The 14,290-nt window shown below is 72.5% G+C and overlaps 3 protein-coding genes across 3 annotated transcripts in view; 2 read left to right on the top strand and 1 right to left on the bottom strand.

Moving 5' to 3' along the window:
• Nucleotides 1-3,050, bottom strand: part of LOC309598867 (SCO-spondin-like) — a gene marked incomplete at both ends in the record, with an annotated part of 34,161 nt that extends 31,111 nt beyond the window's left edge. The window contains 10 exon segments of the mRNA XM_082329880.1: nt 576-738; nt 815-937; nt 1,046-1,131; nt 1,271-1,429; nt 1,552-1,654; nt 1,904-2,068; nt 2,071-2,348; nt 2,465-2,547; nt 2,680-2,892; nt 2,971-3,050. Coding sequence (XP_082186006.1) covers nt 576-738; nt 815-937; nt 1,046-1,131; nt 1,271-1,429; nt 1,552-1,654; nt 1,904-2,068; nt 2,071-2,348; nt 2,465-2,547; nt 2,680-2,892; nt 2,971-3,050 — 1,453 coding nt within the window.
• A 2,781-nt stretch (nt 3,051-5,831) lies between these two features.
• ZNF467 (zinc finger protein 467) lies at nt 5,832-8,428 on the top strand (the record flags this gene model as incomplete). Its single annotated transcript, XM_082329868.1, has 4 exons — nt 5,832-5,856; nt 5,994-6,065; nt 6,200-6,298; nt 6,625-8,428. The coding sequence occupies 4 exons, from the start codon at nt 5,832-5,834 to the stop codon at nt 8,016-8,018; spliced, it is 1,590 nt and encodes a 529-aa protein (XP_082185994.1). The 3' UTR covers nt 8,019-8,428.
• Nucleotides 8,429-13,027: 4,599 nt separating this feature from the next.
• Nucleotides 13,028-14,117, top strand: LRRC61 (leucine rich repeat containing 61). The gene has a single exon (XM_082311557.1). The coding sequence runs from the start codon at nt 13,038-13,040 to the stop codon at nt 13,854-13,856; it is 819 nt and encodes a 272-aa protein (XP_082167683.1). The 5' UTR covers nt 13,028-13,037; the 3' UTR covers nt 13,857-14,117.
• Nucleotides 14,118-14,290: the final 173 nt, after the last annotated feature.

The following is a 14,290-nucleotide window of genomic DNA, read 5'->3' as shown; positions in this document are numbered from 1 at the left end:
AGGGATGCACGTGCAAGCCTTTGGGGTGCACACGACTGAGGAGTGCAAGCAGAAATCTTTGGTGTGCACGCAGTTGAGGGGTGCAAGTAGAAACCATTGGGGTGCACAGGACCGACGGGTGCACGCACAGGTAATTCGGGGGCATGCGACCAAGGGGTGCAAGCAGGAACCTTTGGGGTGCACAGGGCAGATGGGTGCACGCACGAGCCTTTGGGGTGCATGCAACTGAGGGGTGCAGGCAGAAACCTTTGGGGTGCGCGTGACTGACGGTGCATGCACAAGAAATTGCGGTGCATGCAATTGAGGGGTGCATGCAACTGAGGGGTGCACACGCGAGCCTTTGGGGTGCACAGGACTGAGGGGTGCACGCACAAGCAATTGGGGTGCACATGACCAATGGGTGCACACACAAGAAATCGGGGTGCACGCAATCGAGGGGTGCACGCAGCTGAGGGGTGCAAGCAGAAACCTTTGGGGTGACGTGACTGAGGGGTGCGTGCACAAGCCACCGGGGTGCTCAGCGCGGCGGGGGCAGCAGCGAGGGGCTCGGTGGTGGACCCCCCCCGGGTCCCTACCGCAGAAGCCCGGCCGGCGCCATTTGATGTAGGTTTGGCGGCGGGCGCAGTCCCGCACGTAGGCGGCGAAGGTGTCGCAGACGGCGGGAGGTGGCGAGGGCCCGGCGTCCCCCTCCCGGCACAGCACCTCCAGGCACGCCGCGTAAAAGCCACCGGGGTCGACCTGGCAGAGGGGTGGTGGGTGAGGGCGGCAGTACCGGCACCCCCGGCACCCCCCGGACCCCCGGGTGCCAGCTCACCTCGCCGTGGCACTGGTGGAAGGGCTCGGCCAGCAGCTTCCCGCAGACGGCCTCGGCCGCCCGCTGCACCGCGTCGCCTGCCGCGCAGCCGGGGCCGAGCTCCGCCGCGTCCCTGCAGGCGGGCTGAGCCCGGGGGGGGACCTCAGAGCCGGGGTGACCCCCTAGGGACCCCCAGCTGGACACGGGGGTCGGCAGCCCCAGCCCCGCCAGTGCCCGGCTTTGCCCTGGTACCTCCGAGCTGGTGTCTGGGATCTTCCAGGAGTTGCCAAAGCTGGCAGCAAAGGGGGCCACGTCCCCCCCCGGCTGCAGGAGGTCATCTGGGGGCACAGGGAGGGCCGGGGCAGGCGGGGGGATGAGGCACATGGCCCCGGCACACGGCCTCGGCAAGGCTGCCCCCGCATCGCGTCTCCCCCAGCGTGGGGATGGCGGTGGCATCGCCGGCGAGGTGACGCTTACCAGCAGGGTCATCGTTGTAGGGGCCGCAGAGCCCCCGCGTGCCGCCCCGCAGCTCGGTGCTGACCATCACAGTGACCGCCTGGCGCCCGTCCGAGGTCACCCGCACGCCCAGCCCGCTCGCCACGGCCACCCAGTCGCCCAGCCACGTGACGCTGATCCCTGCCGGCACCGCACCGGGCGGCTCAGCATGGCACAGGGATGGGGATGGGATGGGGACGGGATGGGGACGCAGGACCCTGGGATCGGTGGCAGTGGGGTACAGAGCATCCTGCCACCCTCACCGTTGTGCAGGTATGGCTGTCCCTCTGGCACCGCCACGCCATTCACGGAGATGTTTCGGCCCCGGGCCGCCACCGTGTCCATCCCAAAGGTCATGTGCAGTGCCTGCGGCGGCGCGGCATCAGCCAGGGCTGGGGCTGGCAGCCTGCAGTGTGCCGGGGCCGCCAGGACCTCCCCAGGTGCTGGCAGCCATGGATGCCCGGGAGCACCACAGCCACACCACGAAGCTGTGACGTGCCGTGGGGACAGAGCGATGGCCCCCGCTGCCCCCAGAGCCACTGCCCATGGCGGGAGCAAAGACCCCGGCCAGGCTCCTCCCACCCACGAACACCCCACCGCGGTGGCGGACGGTACCCGGGGATTGCCGGCAGCGATGGAGACGGCCCAGGTGCCATCGGCGGCGGCGGCCAGGCTGTAGGTGCACTCGCCGGAGAAGTGGAAGTGCGTCCCATCGAAGGTGCGGTAGCGGGATCCCGCCCAGGCGAGGCAGTCGGCCGAGGGCCCCCGGTGCCGCAGGGACATGGCAGGCGACGGCCGCGGGGACGCCACTCCTGCGGCGGGGAGGTGATGCCGCTCAGCAAACGCCCCCATGGGACCCCCCACGTCCCCCCCGGGCCCCCAGACCCACCAGCGAGGGGCAGGCGGGTGCAGGCGAGGCAGGGCGCGGCGGAGCCGTTCCTCCAGCTGTGCCCCCAGGGGTGCCGGCAGCACTCGGCCAGGCTCATGGCGGAGAGGTTGCGGCTGCCGGCGGCGTCCTGGCACTGCCACGTGCCGTAGCAGCGCCCCAGCGAGCCTTCGCCTGCGGCACAGGGATGCGCCTCGTCTCCGCCAGTGAGCACCGGGCGCCTCAAAGGCTGGGTGCGGGGTAGCGGGAATGGCACGGCGGTGCCACCGTGCCTCGATGCCCGTCCCTACCTTCGGTGCAGTGGGGCCCGCTCCAGCCCTGGCAGCAGGCACGCACCGTGCGGTTCCACACCACCGGCCGCATCTCCGGGGGCCTGCGGGGCGTGGGGAGCCCCGGTGTCAGGGGGTGCCGGGGATGCGCGGTGCGGGGATGGGTGGCCCCTTCATGCCTCACCGCCCCGGTGTCACCCCCGTGCCGTGCGCTGCACGTCCGCCCCGGTGCTCACTTGTAGATGTAGCAGAGTGGGGTGCCGGAGCCGGGCTGGGTGTCGCGGTGGGGCTCGCCATGGTCCCCGCCGTAGGCCTGGCGCATGCGGTCCCGGTCGATCTGCCAGCCCGCCAGGCTGTAGTGGTAGAGGCTGGCGCAGGGCACCACGTCCTCGCGCCGCGGCGTCACCTCCTCCTCCGCCGTCACCTGCACCGTCCGCTCGCACCACCGCCTGCCACGGCACCCTGTCACCCACGGCACCGACACCCATCCCAGCACCCATCCTGCTCTCCTGGCACAGAGCGCTCACCCGGTAGCCGCTTCTGCCGTGGCCACCCAGAGCAGCAAGGAGGCCAGCACCCAGCCGGGCACCCGCGGCACCACGGCCATGCCGCACCACACCGCGCTGCACCGGCCACCTTGGCAGAGGAGGAGCTGCGTTACCGGTGGAGCAGACCCTGTGGGCGTCACCGTGGCCGGGGGGTCCCCACGGCACCAGAGGTGCCGTGGGGACCCCCCCGGCCACGGCGACGCCGGCATGTGCCATGGGGACAGGGGTACCCTCTTACCCGGTGCCACCCAGACCCCGGCTCTGTCCCGGCTGGCTCCGGCACTGCCACCGCCCCCCCCAGCCGTGGGTTTTATGGGGTGGCACCGGCCGGCGGGGGCCATCTGTGGGGCCGGCGATTGGGCCCAGCTGCCGGCCCCCGCCAGCGCCCCGTCTCCAGGGCGAAGGCCTCAGGACTGCACCGGGGGGAGCCGGAGCCGGATCCTGCATCCGGCACATCTTGGGATTAGGGATTAGGGCTCCCGGCCCCTCCGCGGCACAGACGGACCAGGATACGGCCTGGCTGTGCCCCCCCCCCCCCCGACACGGATGTGCCGTGACCCCCACGTCCTGGTCCTGCTCGTCCCCCCCAGGAACGGCCGGGGGGACCCAGGGCCACCGCCACCCCCCGGGAAAGGGACCCCCACGCCCACCCGCAGCGCCAGGGCCACCCCACAGCCCCCCCAGGGCATCGCCATGTCCCCCTGTGTCCCCAGCTCCCTGTCCCATGTCTCCCTGTGTGTCCCCCGCCTCCATCCCCGCGGCCGTGTCACCCCATGTCCCCATCCTGTGTCCCCTTATGTGCCCCCATCCCCACGGCTGTGTCCCCCCATGTCCCCACACCCGCCTCCATCCCACGGCCATGTCCCCATCCCTGTCCCATATCCCCCCTCATGTCCCCTTGTGCCCCCATCCCCACGGCTGTGTCCCCTCATGTCCCCACACCCGCCTCTATCCCCATGGCTGTGTCCCCCTATGTCCCCATCCCCATGTCCTCTGTCCCCCCATGTCCCCATCTCCCTGTCCCGTGTCCCCCCCCGTGTCCCCCTGCCTGCCCCCATCCCCACGGCTGTGTCCCCCCATGTCTCTCCCTCTCCATGTCCCCCCATGTCCCGTGTCCCTGTGTCCCCCCTCTCCTGTGTCCCCCCTTCTCCCCTCATGTCTCTCCCACTGCGTGTTCCCCCATGTCCCCGTGTCCCCACTCTCCCGTGTCCCCCCGTGTGTCCCCGTGTCCCCGGCTCCCTGTCCCATGCCCCCGTGTCCCCACTCTCCTGTGTCCCCCCATGTCCCGTGTCCCTGTGTCCCCACTCTCCTGTGTCCCCTGTGTCCCCGTTTCCCTGTCCTGTGTCCCCGTGTCCCGTGTCCCTGTGTCCCCACTCTCCCGTGTCCCCCCGTGTCGCCCCGTGTCCCCCCATGTCCCGTGTCCCTGTGTCCCCACTCTCCCGTGTCCCCCCGTGTCGCCCCGTGTCCCCCCATGTCCCGTGTCCCTGTGTCCCCACTCTCCCGTGTCCCCCCGCGTGTCCCCATGTCCCCACTCTCCCGTGCCCCCGTGTCCCCCCGTGTCCCCCCTCTCCCGTGTCCCCCCCGTCCCGGTCCCCACGCCGTGCCCGTGTCCCCGTCTCAGCGGACCCCGCGGCGGGGGGGGGGGGGGGGGGGGGGGCCAGGACCGGCCCCGGTCCCCGGGGGGGTCACGGCTCGGGGCGGGGGGGCCGGGGGCCGCCGGGAGGCGCAGGGTCCCGCTGCCGCTCCCGGTGCCGGTGCCGATCCCGGGGGCGGGGGGGGAGCGGGGCGGGCGGGGGCGGGGGGACCGGCGGCCACCGCGGGTGAGGCGGAGCCCGGCGGCGGCGGCGGCGGCGGAGCGGGAGCGGGAGCGGGCGCAGGTAGGGGCGGCGGGGGGCGGCCCCCGCCCCGGGGCCACGGCGACGGGCGGCACCGGCACCGGCACCGGGACCCCGGGGGGGACGGGGGGGAGGGGGAGGCGGGGGGGGGCAGGAAGGGAGGGGGGAACCGGGAACCGGGGGGGCGGGACAGGATGGGGGGGGGCCGGGAAGCGCAGGGCGGGGCGGGCACTGGGAGGCACTGGGAGGCACTGGGAGGCACTGGGGGGGCTGTGAGCGGCGCGGGGGGACACCCCCCCACCGGTGCCGGCGGTGGGCGACCCCCGGGGCCGCCCGCGGGGCAGGGACCGGCCGCCCCTCCTCGCCGGGGGCTCGGGGCTGCCTGGGGACCCCCGCCCGGCCCCTGCCCGCCCCCTGCCCGCTGCTGGGGACCCCCACCCATCCCCTGCCCGCCCCCTGCCCGCTGCTGGGGACCCCCACCCAACCCCTGCCCGCCCCCTGCCGGGGACCCCCGACCCCCACCCAACCCCTGCCCGGCCCCTGCCCGCCCCCTGCCCGCTGCTGGGGACCCCCACCCAACCCCCGCCCGCCCCCTGCCCGCTGCTGGGGACCCCCGACCCCCACCCAACCCCTGCCCAGCCCCTGCCCACTGCTGGGGACCCCCGACCCCCACCCAACCCCTGCCCAGCCCCTGCCCACTGCTGGGGACCCCCGACCCCCACCCAACCCCTGCCTGCTGCTGGGACCCCCGACCCCCACCCCCCACCCGCCCCCTGCCCGCTGCTGGGGACCCCCACCCAACCCCTGCCCAGCCCCTGCCTGCTGCTGGGGACCCCCACCCAACCCCTGCCCGCCCCCTGCCCGCTGCTGGGGACCCCCACCCAACCCCTGCCCACCCCCCTGCCTGCTGCTGGGGACCCCGGGCCCCGGCTGGGTGGGGGCTCCCCGGTGGAGCCCCCCAGGACCCTCGCCGTTTCCCCCCACCCACAGCGCCAGAGCCGCGCCATGAGGGAGAGCTTCGACGCCTCAGGTACGCGCCCGCCGCTCCCGGGGGTCTCGGCTCCGCTCCCGCCGTGCCGGGGGCCGGGACCACCCGCAGCCCCGGGGTGGGCAGGGGGAGGCACCGGGCGCCGCGGCGGGGGCTCAGCCCGGTCCCCTCCCGTGCAGGTTCCCCCGTGGCCAAGCCGGAGCCGATCCCGCTGGCGGAGGAGATGGAGGCGCCCAGCTGCGACGGCTCAGGTGGGTGCCAGGGTGGTCCTGCCCGTCCCCCTGCCCGTCCCCCTGCCCCCGGGGGTCTCCCGGGGTCCCCGCAGGGCGAGGGGCCGTCCCGGAGCCGGGGGGGGACCCTGGCTTTGCCCCCTTTGCCTTCCCAGCGCGGCTGGTGGTCCCCAAGGCGGAGGCCGTCCCCGAGGGCGACGGAGAGGAGCTGGGGGCTGCGGGGGAGCCGGGGGGCCTGGAGCACGGCTGCTCAGGTGAGGGCACGCACCGGCACGCGGCACACCCGCCGGCCGGCATGGCACAGCCACGCCGCGCACCCGGAGCTCCGGCCACAGCCCCCCAGCTGCTGGGCACGCTGGGGGCACGCGGTGCCGGTCGCTCCGTCCCCAATGGCGGTGCCGGTGCCGCTCGTCCCTAGCGTGGGGTGCGCCGAGAGGTGCCGCGCGTGCCGGGGGGAGCGTGCGCATCCCCAGCGCCCGCCGTCTGTGCCCCGCAGAGGACTGGCTGGTGAGGAAGGTGAAGGTGGAGGAGGAGTACGAGGAGTGGCCGGCCAGCCCCGCCGCCGAAGCCCTGCTGGCAGGGCAGCCCCTGGCCGGTGCCTTCCCCTGTGCCGCCGGCGCGCCGGACTGCATCGGCGCCTGTAAGCCGGAGCAGCCGTGCCCGGAGGAGCTGGGCTACGGTGGGCTGCCTGCCTTTGCCCTGCCGCCCTGGCCACTACTGGGCCAGAGCACGGCCGGTGCCGGCACTGGCGCCGGCAGCTGCGAGCGCTGCTTCCAGGCGCGGCTCGGCTTGCGGCTGCCGGCAGGCGAACCCCAGCCCTGCGGGGGCTGCGGGACCCCAGCCCCCCCGCGCCCCTTCGCCTGCGCCCAGTGCGGGAAGGGCTTCGGGAAGAAGGCGCACCTGACCCGGCACCTGCGGGTGCACACGGGCGAGCGGCCCTTCCCCTGCGGCCAGTGCGGCCGCCGCTTCCGCCAGAAGATCCACCTGCGCTCCCACCAGAAGACGCACACGGGCGAGCGGCCCTTCCCCTGCCCCGAGTGCGGCCGCCGCTTCCGCAAGAAAACCCACCTGGTACGGCACCAGCGCACCCACACCGGCGAGCGGCCCTTCCCCTGCGCCCGCTGCGGCCGCCGCTTCGCCCACAAGCAGCATCTCCTCCGGCACCAGCAGCTGCACGCCGAGCCGGCGCCGGGGGACGGGGACGGGGTGCTCCCCGCCGAGCAAAAGCCCTTCCCCTGCCCCGAGTGCGGGAAGAGCTTCAGCTGGAAGAAGAACCTGGCGTCCCACCGCCGGCTGCACCGGGAGGGACGGCCCTTCGCCTGCGCCGAGTGCGGCCGCGGCTTCAGCGACAAGCGGCACCTGACGGCGCATCTGCGGGGGCACATGGGGCTGAAGCCCTACGCCTGCCCCCACTGCGAGAAGACCTTCAGCCACAAGCCCAACCTGACCACGCACCAGCGCACCCACACCGGCGAGCGGCCCTTCGCCTGCCCGCACTGCGCCCGCGGCTTCGCCCACAACCAGCACCTGCTGCGGCACCTGCGGGTGCACACCGGCGAGCGCCCCTTCGCCTGCCCCCAGTGCGGCCGCTGCTTCAGCTCCCGCCCCAACCTCATCGCCCACGCCAAGGCGCACGCCGGCGCCCGGCCCTTCGCCTGCGAGCAGTGCGGCCGCGGCTTCAGCCGAAAGTCCCACCTGGCCCGGCACCAGGCGGTGCACACCGGCACCCGGCCCCACGCCTGCGCCCAGTGCGGGAAGCGCTTCAGCTCCAAGACCAACCTGGTGCGGCACCAGGCGGTGCACACCGGCCACCGGCCCTACATCTGCACCCAGTGCGGCAAGAGGTTCAGCCGCAAAACCCATCTACTGCGCCACGAGCGCACCCACACCACTGCCACCATCGCCGCCGCCGCCGCGCCCCAGCAGAGCTGGCCGGCCCCCAACGCACCGGCCCCGGCCACCCTCTGCCCCTGAGTGCCGGGGGCTGAGCACTGGGACGTGCCGGGGGCCCCGGCGGCTCCCGGTGATGCTCGTGTCCGCGGCACCCTCTGGCGGGCTGGGGACCCTCGCTCGGGGCTTGCTGCCGGCTCCTGCCTGCAGTCCCCAGCCCTGCCTGCGGCCCCTTGGCCAGGCAGGGTCCTCCTGTGCCCTTGTGCCAAACGGCCGGCTCCAGCGCCGTTCTCCCGCTGCCCACCGCAGACGTGGCACGGAGAGCGGCTTCCGCAGGTGCCGGTGGCGACATGGCCGGTGGCCGCTGGAAAAACTTTGGCTCTGAAACGGCCTTAAAAACCTGCGAGCGAGGGCTGGCCCGCGCCAGGCTCTGCGCTGGGCCGGCACGGGGGGAGCCGGGGCGCGGGGGAGCCCTGTCCCCAGGAGAGGGGCGGTCTCCCCGCGGCGGTGCCGGTCGGCTGGGCTGCGTGTGGGGTGCTGTGGGGCAGAGGGGCGCCGACCCAGCCAGGGCCAGCGGGCACCGCCGCGGTAGGAGCGAACCAAAACTGCCAATAAACTGACTTTTGTCGCACTTTCCTGAGGGCATCTCGGAGCCGAGCCATGGGGGCAGGAACAGCGGCGTGGGGTGGCAGAGCCACGGTGCCACCGGCCCAGAGCCGGTGCCGGGAGGCTGCTCGGGGACCGAAGCAGCCGGTGCCAGTGCCCAGCTCCTGCAGCGCTGGCGGCCAGTGGGAGCCCCTTGCCGGGGCCGCGGGTCCTGGCCCCATGGCACGAAGGAGCCCAGCGCGGCAGAGCCCCGGCAGCCGCAGCCCCCGGGAGCGGCTCTGACCATCAGGGAAGGCTGAGAGGCAGCGGGGACGCGGCGAGAGCCTTGCAGGCGTGCCGAGGCTGGCAGCCGGTGGCAGGCAGAGCAGGAGGCTCCAGTGCCAGGTGGGTGCAGGCAGGTGAAGGCAGCAGGGGTCCCAGCCGGGGGTCGGGGTCACCTCTGCCTTCCCGTCGTGATGGTGTGCACCCAGAGTGATGGCTTGGTGGCACTCGGCCAACCATCAGGGAAAGGACGGCTTCGGCGGGGACGCGGTCACCTCCTGGGGACATGGGAGGGCTGGCTCTGCTGTCCGGCCACGCCCGGCGCTGCGGCAGGGGCTTGGAGTCACCCTGTCTGCCTTTGGGGACTGGGGACATCCCCGGGGATACTGGTCACCGTGGGGCTGCGGGCACGGCCATGGCACGGGGACGTCCCCAGGGACACCAGTCACCACGGGGCTGCGGGCATGGTGATGTCCCTGGGGACACTGGTCACCACGGGGCTGCGGGCACGGCCACGGCACGGTGATGTTCCTGGCGACACCGGTCACCACGGGGCTGCGGGCATGGTGATGTCCCTGGGGACACCGGTCACCGTGGGGCTGCGGGCACAGCCATGGCACGGGGACGTCCCCGGGGACACTGGTCACCGCAGGGCTGTGGGCACGGCCATGGCACGGGGACGTCCCTGGGGACACCGGTCACCACGGGGCTGCAGGCATGGTGATGTCCCTGGGGACACTGGTCACCGCGGGGCTGTGGGCACGGCCGTTGCCCCGGCAGAGGCAGAGCCACGCTGCCTGCGGGTGCCCGGTGGCCGCCGCAGCCGCCCCGCGCCGGCTCTGCCCTCACCGCGCTCCCCGGGCCGCTCCCGGCAGCGGGCTCTGAGCTCCCCCCCGGCGCCCGGCCCACCAGCGCGGCACCGCGCTGGCGAGAGGTGTGGGGCCTGGAGCACATGCCAGCTGTTTGTCCTGCTGTCTGGCTGTCCGTCTGCCCATCAGCGCATCTCTCCATCCCTCTGTCCCATCCATCAGTCCAGCTTTCCATCCCTCCGTCCGTCTGTCCATCTGTCCATCCTCTCATTCGCCCCTCCATCCACCCGTCTGTCCATCCGTCCCTCATCCATCTCTATCTGTCCGTCCACCCGTCTGTCTGTCCATCCGTCCATCCCTCCACCCGTCCCTCCCTCCCTCCCTCCATCTGGCTCTGTCCACCCGTCCGTCCGCCCCTCCCACTGTCCGTCCATCCCTGCCCTGGCAGCGGCGGCGCTGGACCCCACGGCCCGGGCGTCGCAGGCGCGGGGCCTCTCGGTGAGTGTGAGTGTGCGAGTGTGCGAGTGTGAGTGTGCGTGTGCGTGTGTGAGTGTGCATGTGTGAGTGTGGGTGTGCGTGTGTGAGTGTGCGTGTGTGAGTGTGTGAGTGTGCGTGTGTGAGTGTGCGTGTGTGAGTGTGTGAGTGTGCGTGTGTGAGTGTGCGAGTGTGAGTGTGTGAGTGTGCGAGTGTGAGTGTGTGAGTGTGTGAGTGTGAGTGTGAGTGTGTGAGTGTGAGAGTGCGTGTGTGAGAGTGTGTGAGTGTGAGTGTGCGAGTGTGAGTGTGAGTGTGTGAGTGTGAGTGTGCGTGTGTGAGTGTGAGTGTGAGTGTGAGTGTGAGTGTGCGTGTGTGAGTGTGCGTGTGTGAGTGTGCGTGTGTGAGTGCGAGTGTGCGTGTGCGAGTGTGCGTGTGTGAGTGTGCGTGTGTGAGTGTGCGTGTGTGAGTGCGAGTGTGCGTGTGCGAGTGTGCGTGTGTGAGTGTGGGTGTGTGAGTGTGGGTGTGTGAGTGTGCGAGTGTGAGTGTGGGTGTGCGTGTGTGAGTGTGCGTGTGCGAGTGTGCGTGTGCGAGTGTGAGTGTGCGTGTGTGAGTGTGCGTGTGTGAGTGTGTGAGTGTGCGTGTGTGAGTGTGAGTGTGCGTGTGTGAGTGTGCGAGTGTGCGTGTGTGAGTGTGAGTGTGCGTGTGTGAGTGTGCGTGTGTGTGAGTGTGCATGTGTGAGTGTGTGAGTGTGCGTGTGTGAGTGTGCGTGTGTGAGTGTGCGAGTGTGCGTGTGTGAGTGTGAGTGTGCGTGTGCGAATGTGCGTGTGCGAGTGTGGGTGTGCGAGTGTGTGTGTGCGTGTGTGAGTGTGCGTGTGTGGGCGTGGGCTGGGGTCGGCTCTTCTCCCTCATGCGCCCATGCGTGTGCATGCGTAAGTGTGTGTGCATGCATGCGTAAGCGTGTGCATCTGCACGCATCTGTTGAGGTGTGCCCTTGTCCCGCGCACGCGTGTCCGTGCGGGTGCGGGTGCGAAGCCGGCCGTGCCCCGGCGATGTGCTCACAGCCCAGCAAGCCAAGCGTCTCCTGGGCTGCATCCCCCGCAGCGTGGGCAGCGGGGCGAGGGAGGGGATTCTGCCCCTCTGCCCCCTCTGGGGAGACCCCCTGGAGCCCCGCGTCCAGCTCGGGGGTCCTCAGCACGGGAAGGACACGGAGCTGTGGGAGCGGGGCCAGGGGAGGCCACCGAAATGCTCCGAGGGTGGCCCAGCTCTGCTGTGAGGGCAGGCTGAGAGCTGGGGGGGCTCAGTCTGGGGAGGAGGGGGCTGCGGGGAGACCTCACTGCGGCCTTGCCGTGCTTAAGGGGGGCCGACAAGAAAGGGGGGGACAGGCTTTTTAGCAGGGCCTGCACGACAGGACACGGGGGAATGGGTTTAAACTAAAGGAGGGGAGATTCAGACTGGATATAAGGAAGAAATTGTTTATGCTGAGGGTGGTGAGGCACTGGCCCAGGTTGCCCAGAGCGGTGGGAGATGCCCCATCCCTGGACACGCTCACGGCCAGGCTGGCCGGGGCTCCGAGCACCCCGCTCTGGTTGCAGATGTCCCCACCCGTGGCGGGGGTGGCGCTGGGCGGCCTGGAAAGGTCCCTCCCGGCCCAGAGCCTCCTCTGGTTCCCTGCAGAAAGATGGGGCAGACGGTGGCCCCGCAGCGGCCCCGCAGGCCCTGGGGCAGGGGGCCACCACGGGCCCCTGGGGGCTCCTTCGGGCCGGGGCGGCGGGGCCGGGGTGCACACGTGTGTGTGTGTGCGTGCACGTGTGTCTGTGCATGTGCGTGTGCGTGCATCTGCATGCGTATTTGTGCATGTTTGCAGGTGTGTGCCTGTGCATGCGTGTGCGTCTGTGCATGCCTGTGCATGCGTGTGCATGCCTCTGTGCATGCCTGTGCATGTGTGTGCATGCCTCTGTGCATGTGTGCATGCCTGTGCATGCGTGTGCATGTGTCTGTGCGTATGTGTGCATGTCTCTGTGCATGTGTGTGCACGTCTGCATGCGCCTGTGCATGTCTGTGTGCATGTGTGCGTGCATGCCTGTGCATGTGTGTGCATCTCTCTATGCATGTATGCACGTCTGCATGTGTCCGTGCACGTGTGCGCGTGCACGTGCCTGTGTCCGTGCATATGTGCATACGCATGCATGTGCATGTGTGCATGCGTGTGCACGTGCCTGTACCTGTCTGCATATGTCTGCGCATGCACGCGCACGTCTGCACGCGCACGTGCATGCGTGTGCATGTGTGCATGTGCGTGTGCACGCGTGCCCGTGCCTGCGCGCGGGTGCCGGTGCCGTGACGCCCCCCCCCCCGCCCCCCCACGTGCGTGCACGCGGCGGCCCCACGCGTGCCCGTGCCCCGGTGCGGGGAAGGGGAGGGGGCGGGGCGACCGCTCGTCTCCATGGCAACGGGGGGGGCGGGGCCGCGGGGGCCGCCGGGAGCCGCCGTGCGGTGAGTGCGGGCGGGGGGCGGGGGGCTCCCCACGGGCTCTGGGCCCCACGCGGGTCCCCGCACCCCCGGGTCCCCCCCGCGGGTGTCCCCCCCACCCCAGGGCCCCCCACTCGTGTCCCCCCACCCCAGGGCCCCCCACGGGTGTCCCCCCCACCAGAGTCCCCCCCCCACGTGTCCCTGCACCCCCAGGACCCCCCACGGGTGTCCCCCCACCCCAGGAACCCCCATGGGTGACCCCACGCGTGTCCCCCCCACCCCATGCCCCCCCCGACCCCCCCACGAGTGTCCCCCCCCACATATCCCCCCCCCAGCCCCCCCGGGTGAGCCGTGCCCACACCCCACCGGTGCCCCCCCCCCCCCCCAGCCGTGTTCCCGGGGGGGCCACGCCGCTGCCCCCCGGCAGGGCCCGACCCCCGCCCGCCTCCCCCGCAGCCGCAGCGCGGATCGGGCCCGCGGCGGGATGGAGGGGCGCGGGGCGGCGGCGGCGGCGGCGGCGGCGGAGGAGGAGGAGGAGGAGGAGGCGGCGGGGGTGCGGATCACCCCCCAGCTGCTGAAGGCCAGCACCGGGGAGTTCGCCCTGGAGTCCATCCTGCTGCTGCGGCTGCGCGGCCGCGGCATCGCCCACCTGGGCTGCCTGGGCGACTGCGCCAACCTGGAGTGGCTGGACCTCTCCGGCAACGCCATCGCCCAGCTGGGCCCGCTGGCCGCCCTCCAGTCCCTCGCCGTCCTCAACCTCTCCCGCAACCGCGTCGCCAGCCTGGAGCCCCTCGGCTCCTGCCGCAACCTCCAGAGCCTCAACCTCGCCGGCAACCGGCTGGGCAGCCTGCAGCAGCTGCGCTGCCTGACGGGGCTGCGGCGCCTGGAGAGCCTGCGCCTGCGCGACCCGCTCGCCCGCCTCGCCAACCCGCTCTGCGCCGCCCCGGCTTACCGCGCCGCCTTGGCCGACATGTTCCCCGGCCTCAAAGCCATCGACGGCGAGCGGGTATCCGGTCGCGGCAGCGAGCTCTACCAGCTCTGCCGGGATCTCGACAGCTCGTTGGGGCGCGGCGGCGGCGGCGGTGCCGGTACCGAGCCGCCCCGCGCGGCTCAGCCCTGGGTGGAGGCGGGTTTTTGGGAGCCGCGGCCGCCGCGGCGCAGCTCCATCATGGAGGAGGCCTACAAGCAGTTCGGGGAGGTGCTGCAGGAGTGCCGGGAGCTGAGCCGTCGCGCCGACGACACCATCGCCCAGGCGGAGCGGGCGCTGAGCGGCCGCCCCGACCCCAACTCCTACGTCTTCTGAGCTGCAAGACCCCCCCGGTCCCGGGAGAGGAGACCCCCCAACGCCACCGCCATCCTGGCCCGGCCTCGCCAGAGCGATGCCGGAGGAGCCACGGGGAACCCGGCCTCGCCTGCGGGCTGGGGGGCTGCCGGAGCCCCGCGCCGTGCCGGAGCGGTACCCTACGGGGCTGGGGGGGTCCCGGGGTGCTCCGTCACCCGGGGGGGACTGCGGGGCCGGGCAATGGGGGCTCCCTGTGCCCTGCAGAGCCGCGGCGGGAGCAGAGCCGCCCTTCGTGGAGTTTTGGAGCCATCCCTGAGCTCTCCGGCCCGGAGGAGAGACTGCGGGGCTGGGGAGGCTGCAGGCGGGGACCGGGGACGTCGCGGGGACCGGGGACGTCGCGGGGCGGAGCAGTAAAGGCGCTGTCCTCCGAGATCCCTCTCTGCTGCGTCGTCCTG

Source organism: Platalea leucorodia, assembly GCF_965183815.1.
Source record: "Platalea leucorodia genome assembly, chromosome: 1".
Classification (NCBI taxonomy): domain Eukaryota; kingdom Metazoa; phylum Chordata; class Aves; order Pelecaniformes; family Threskiornithidae; genus Platalea; species Platalea leucorodia.
This window is presented reverse-complemented; position numbering and strand designations above follow the sequence as displayed.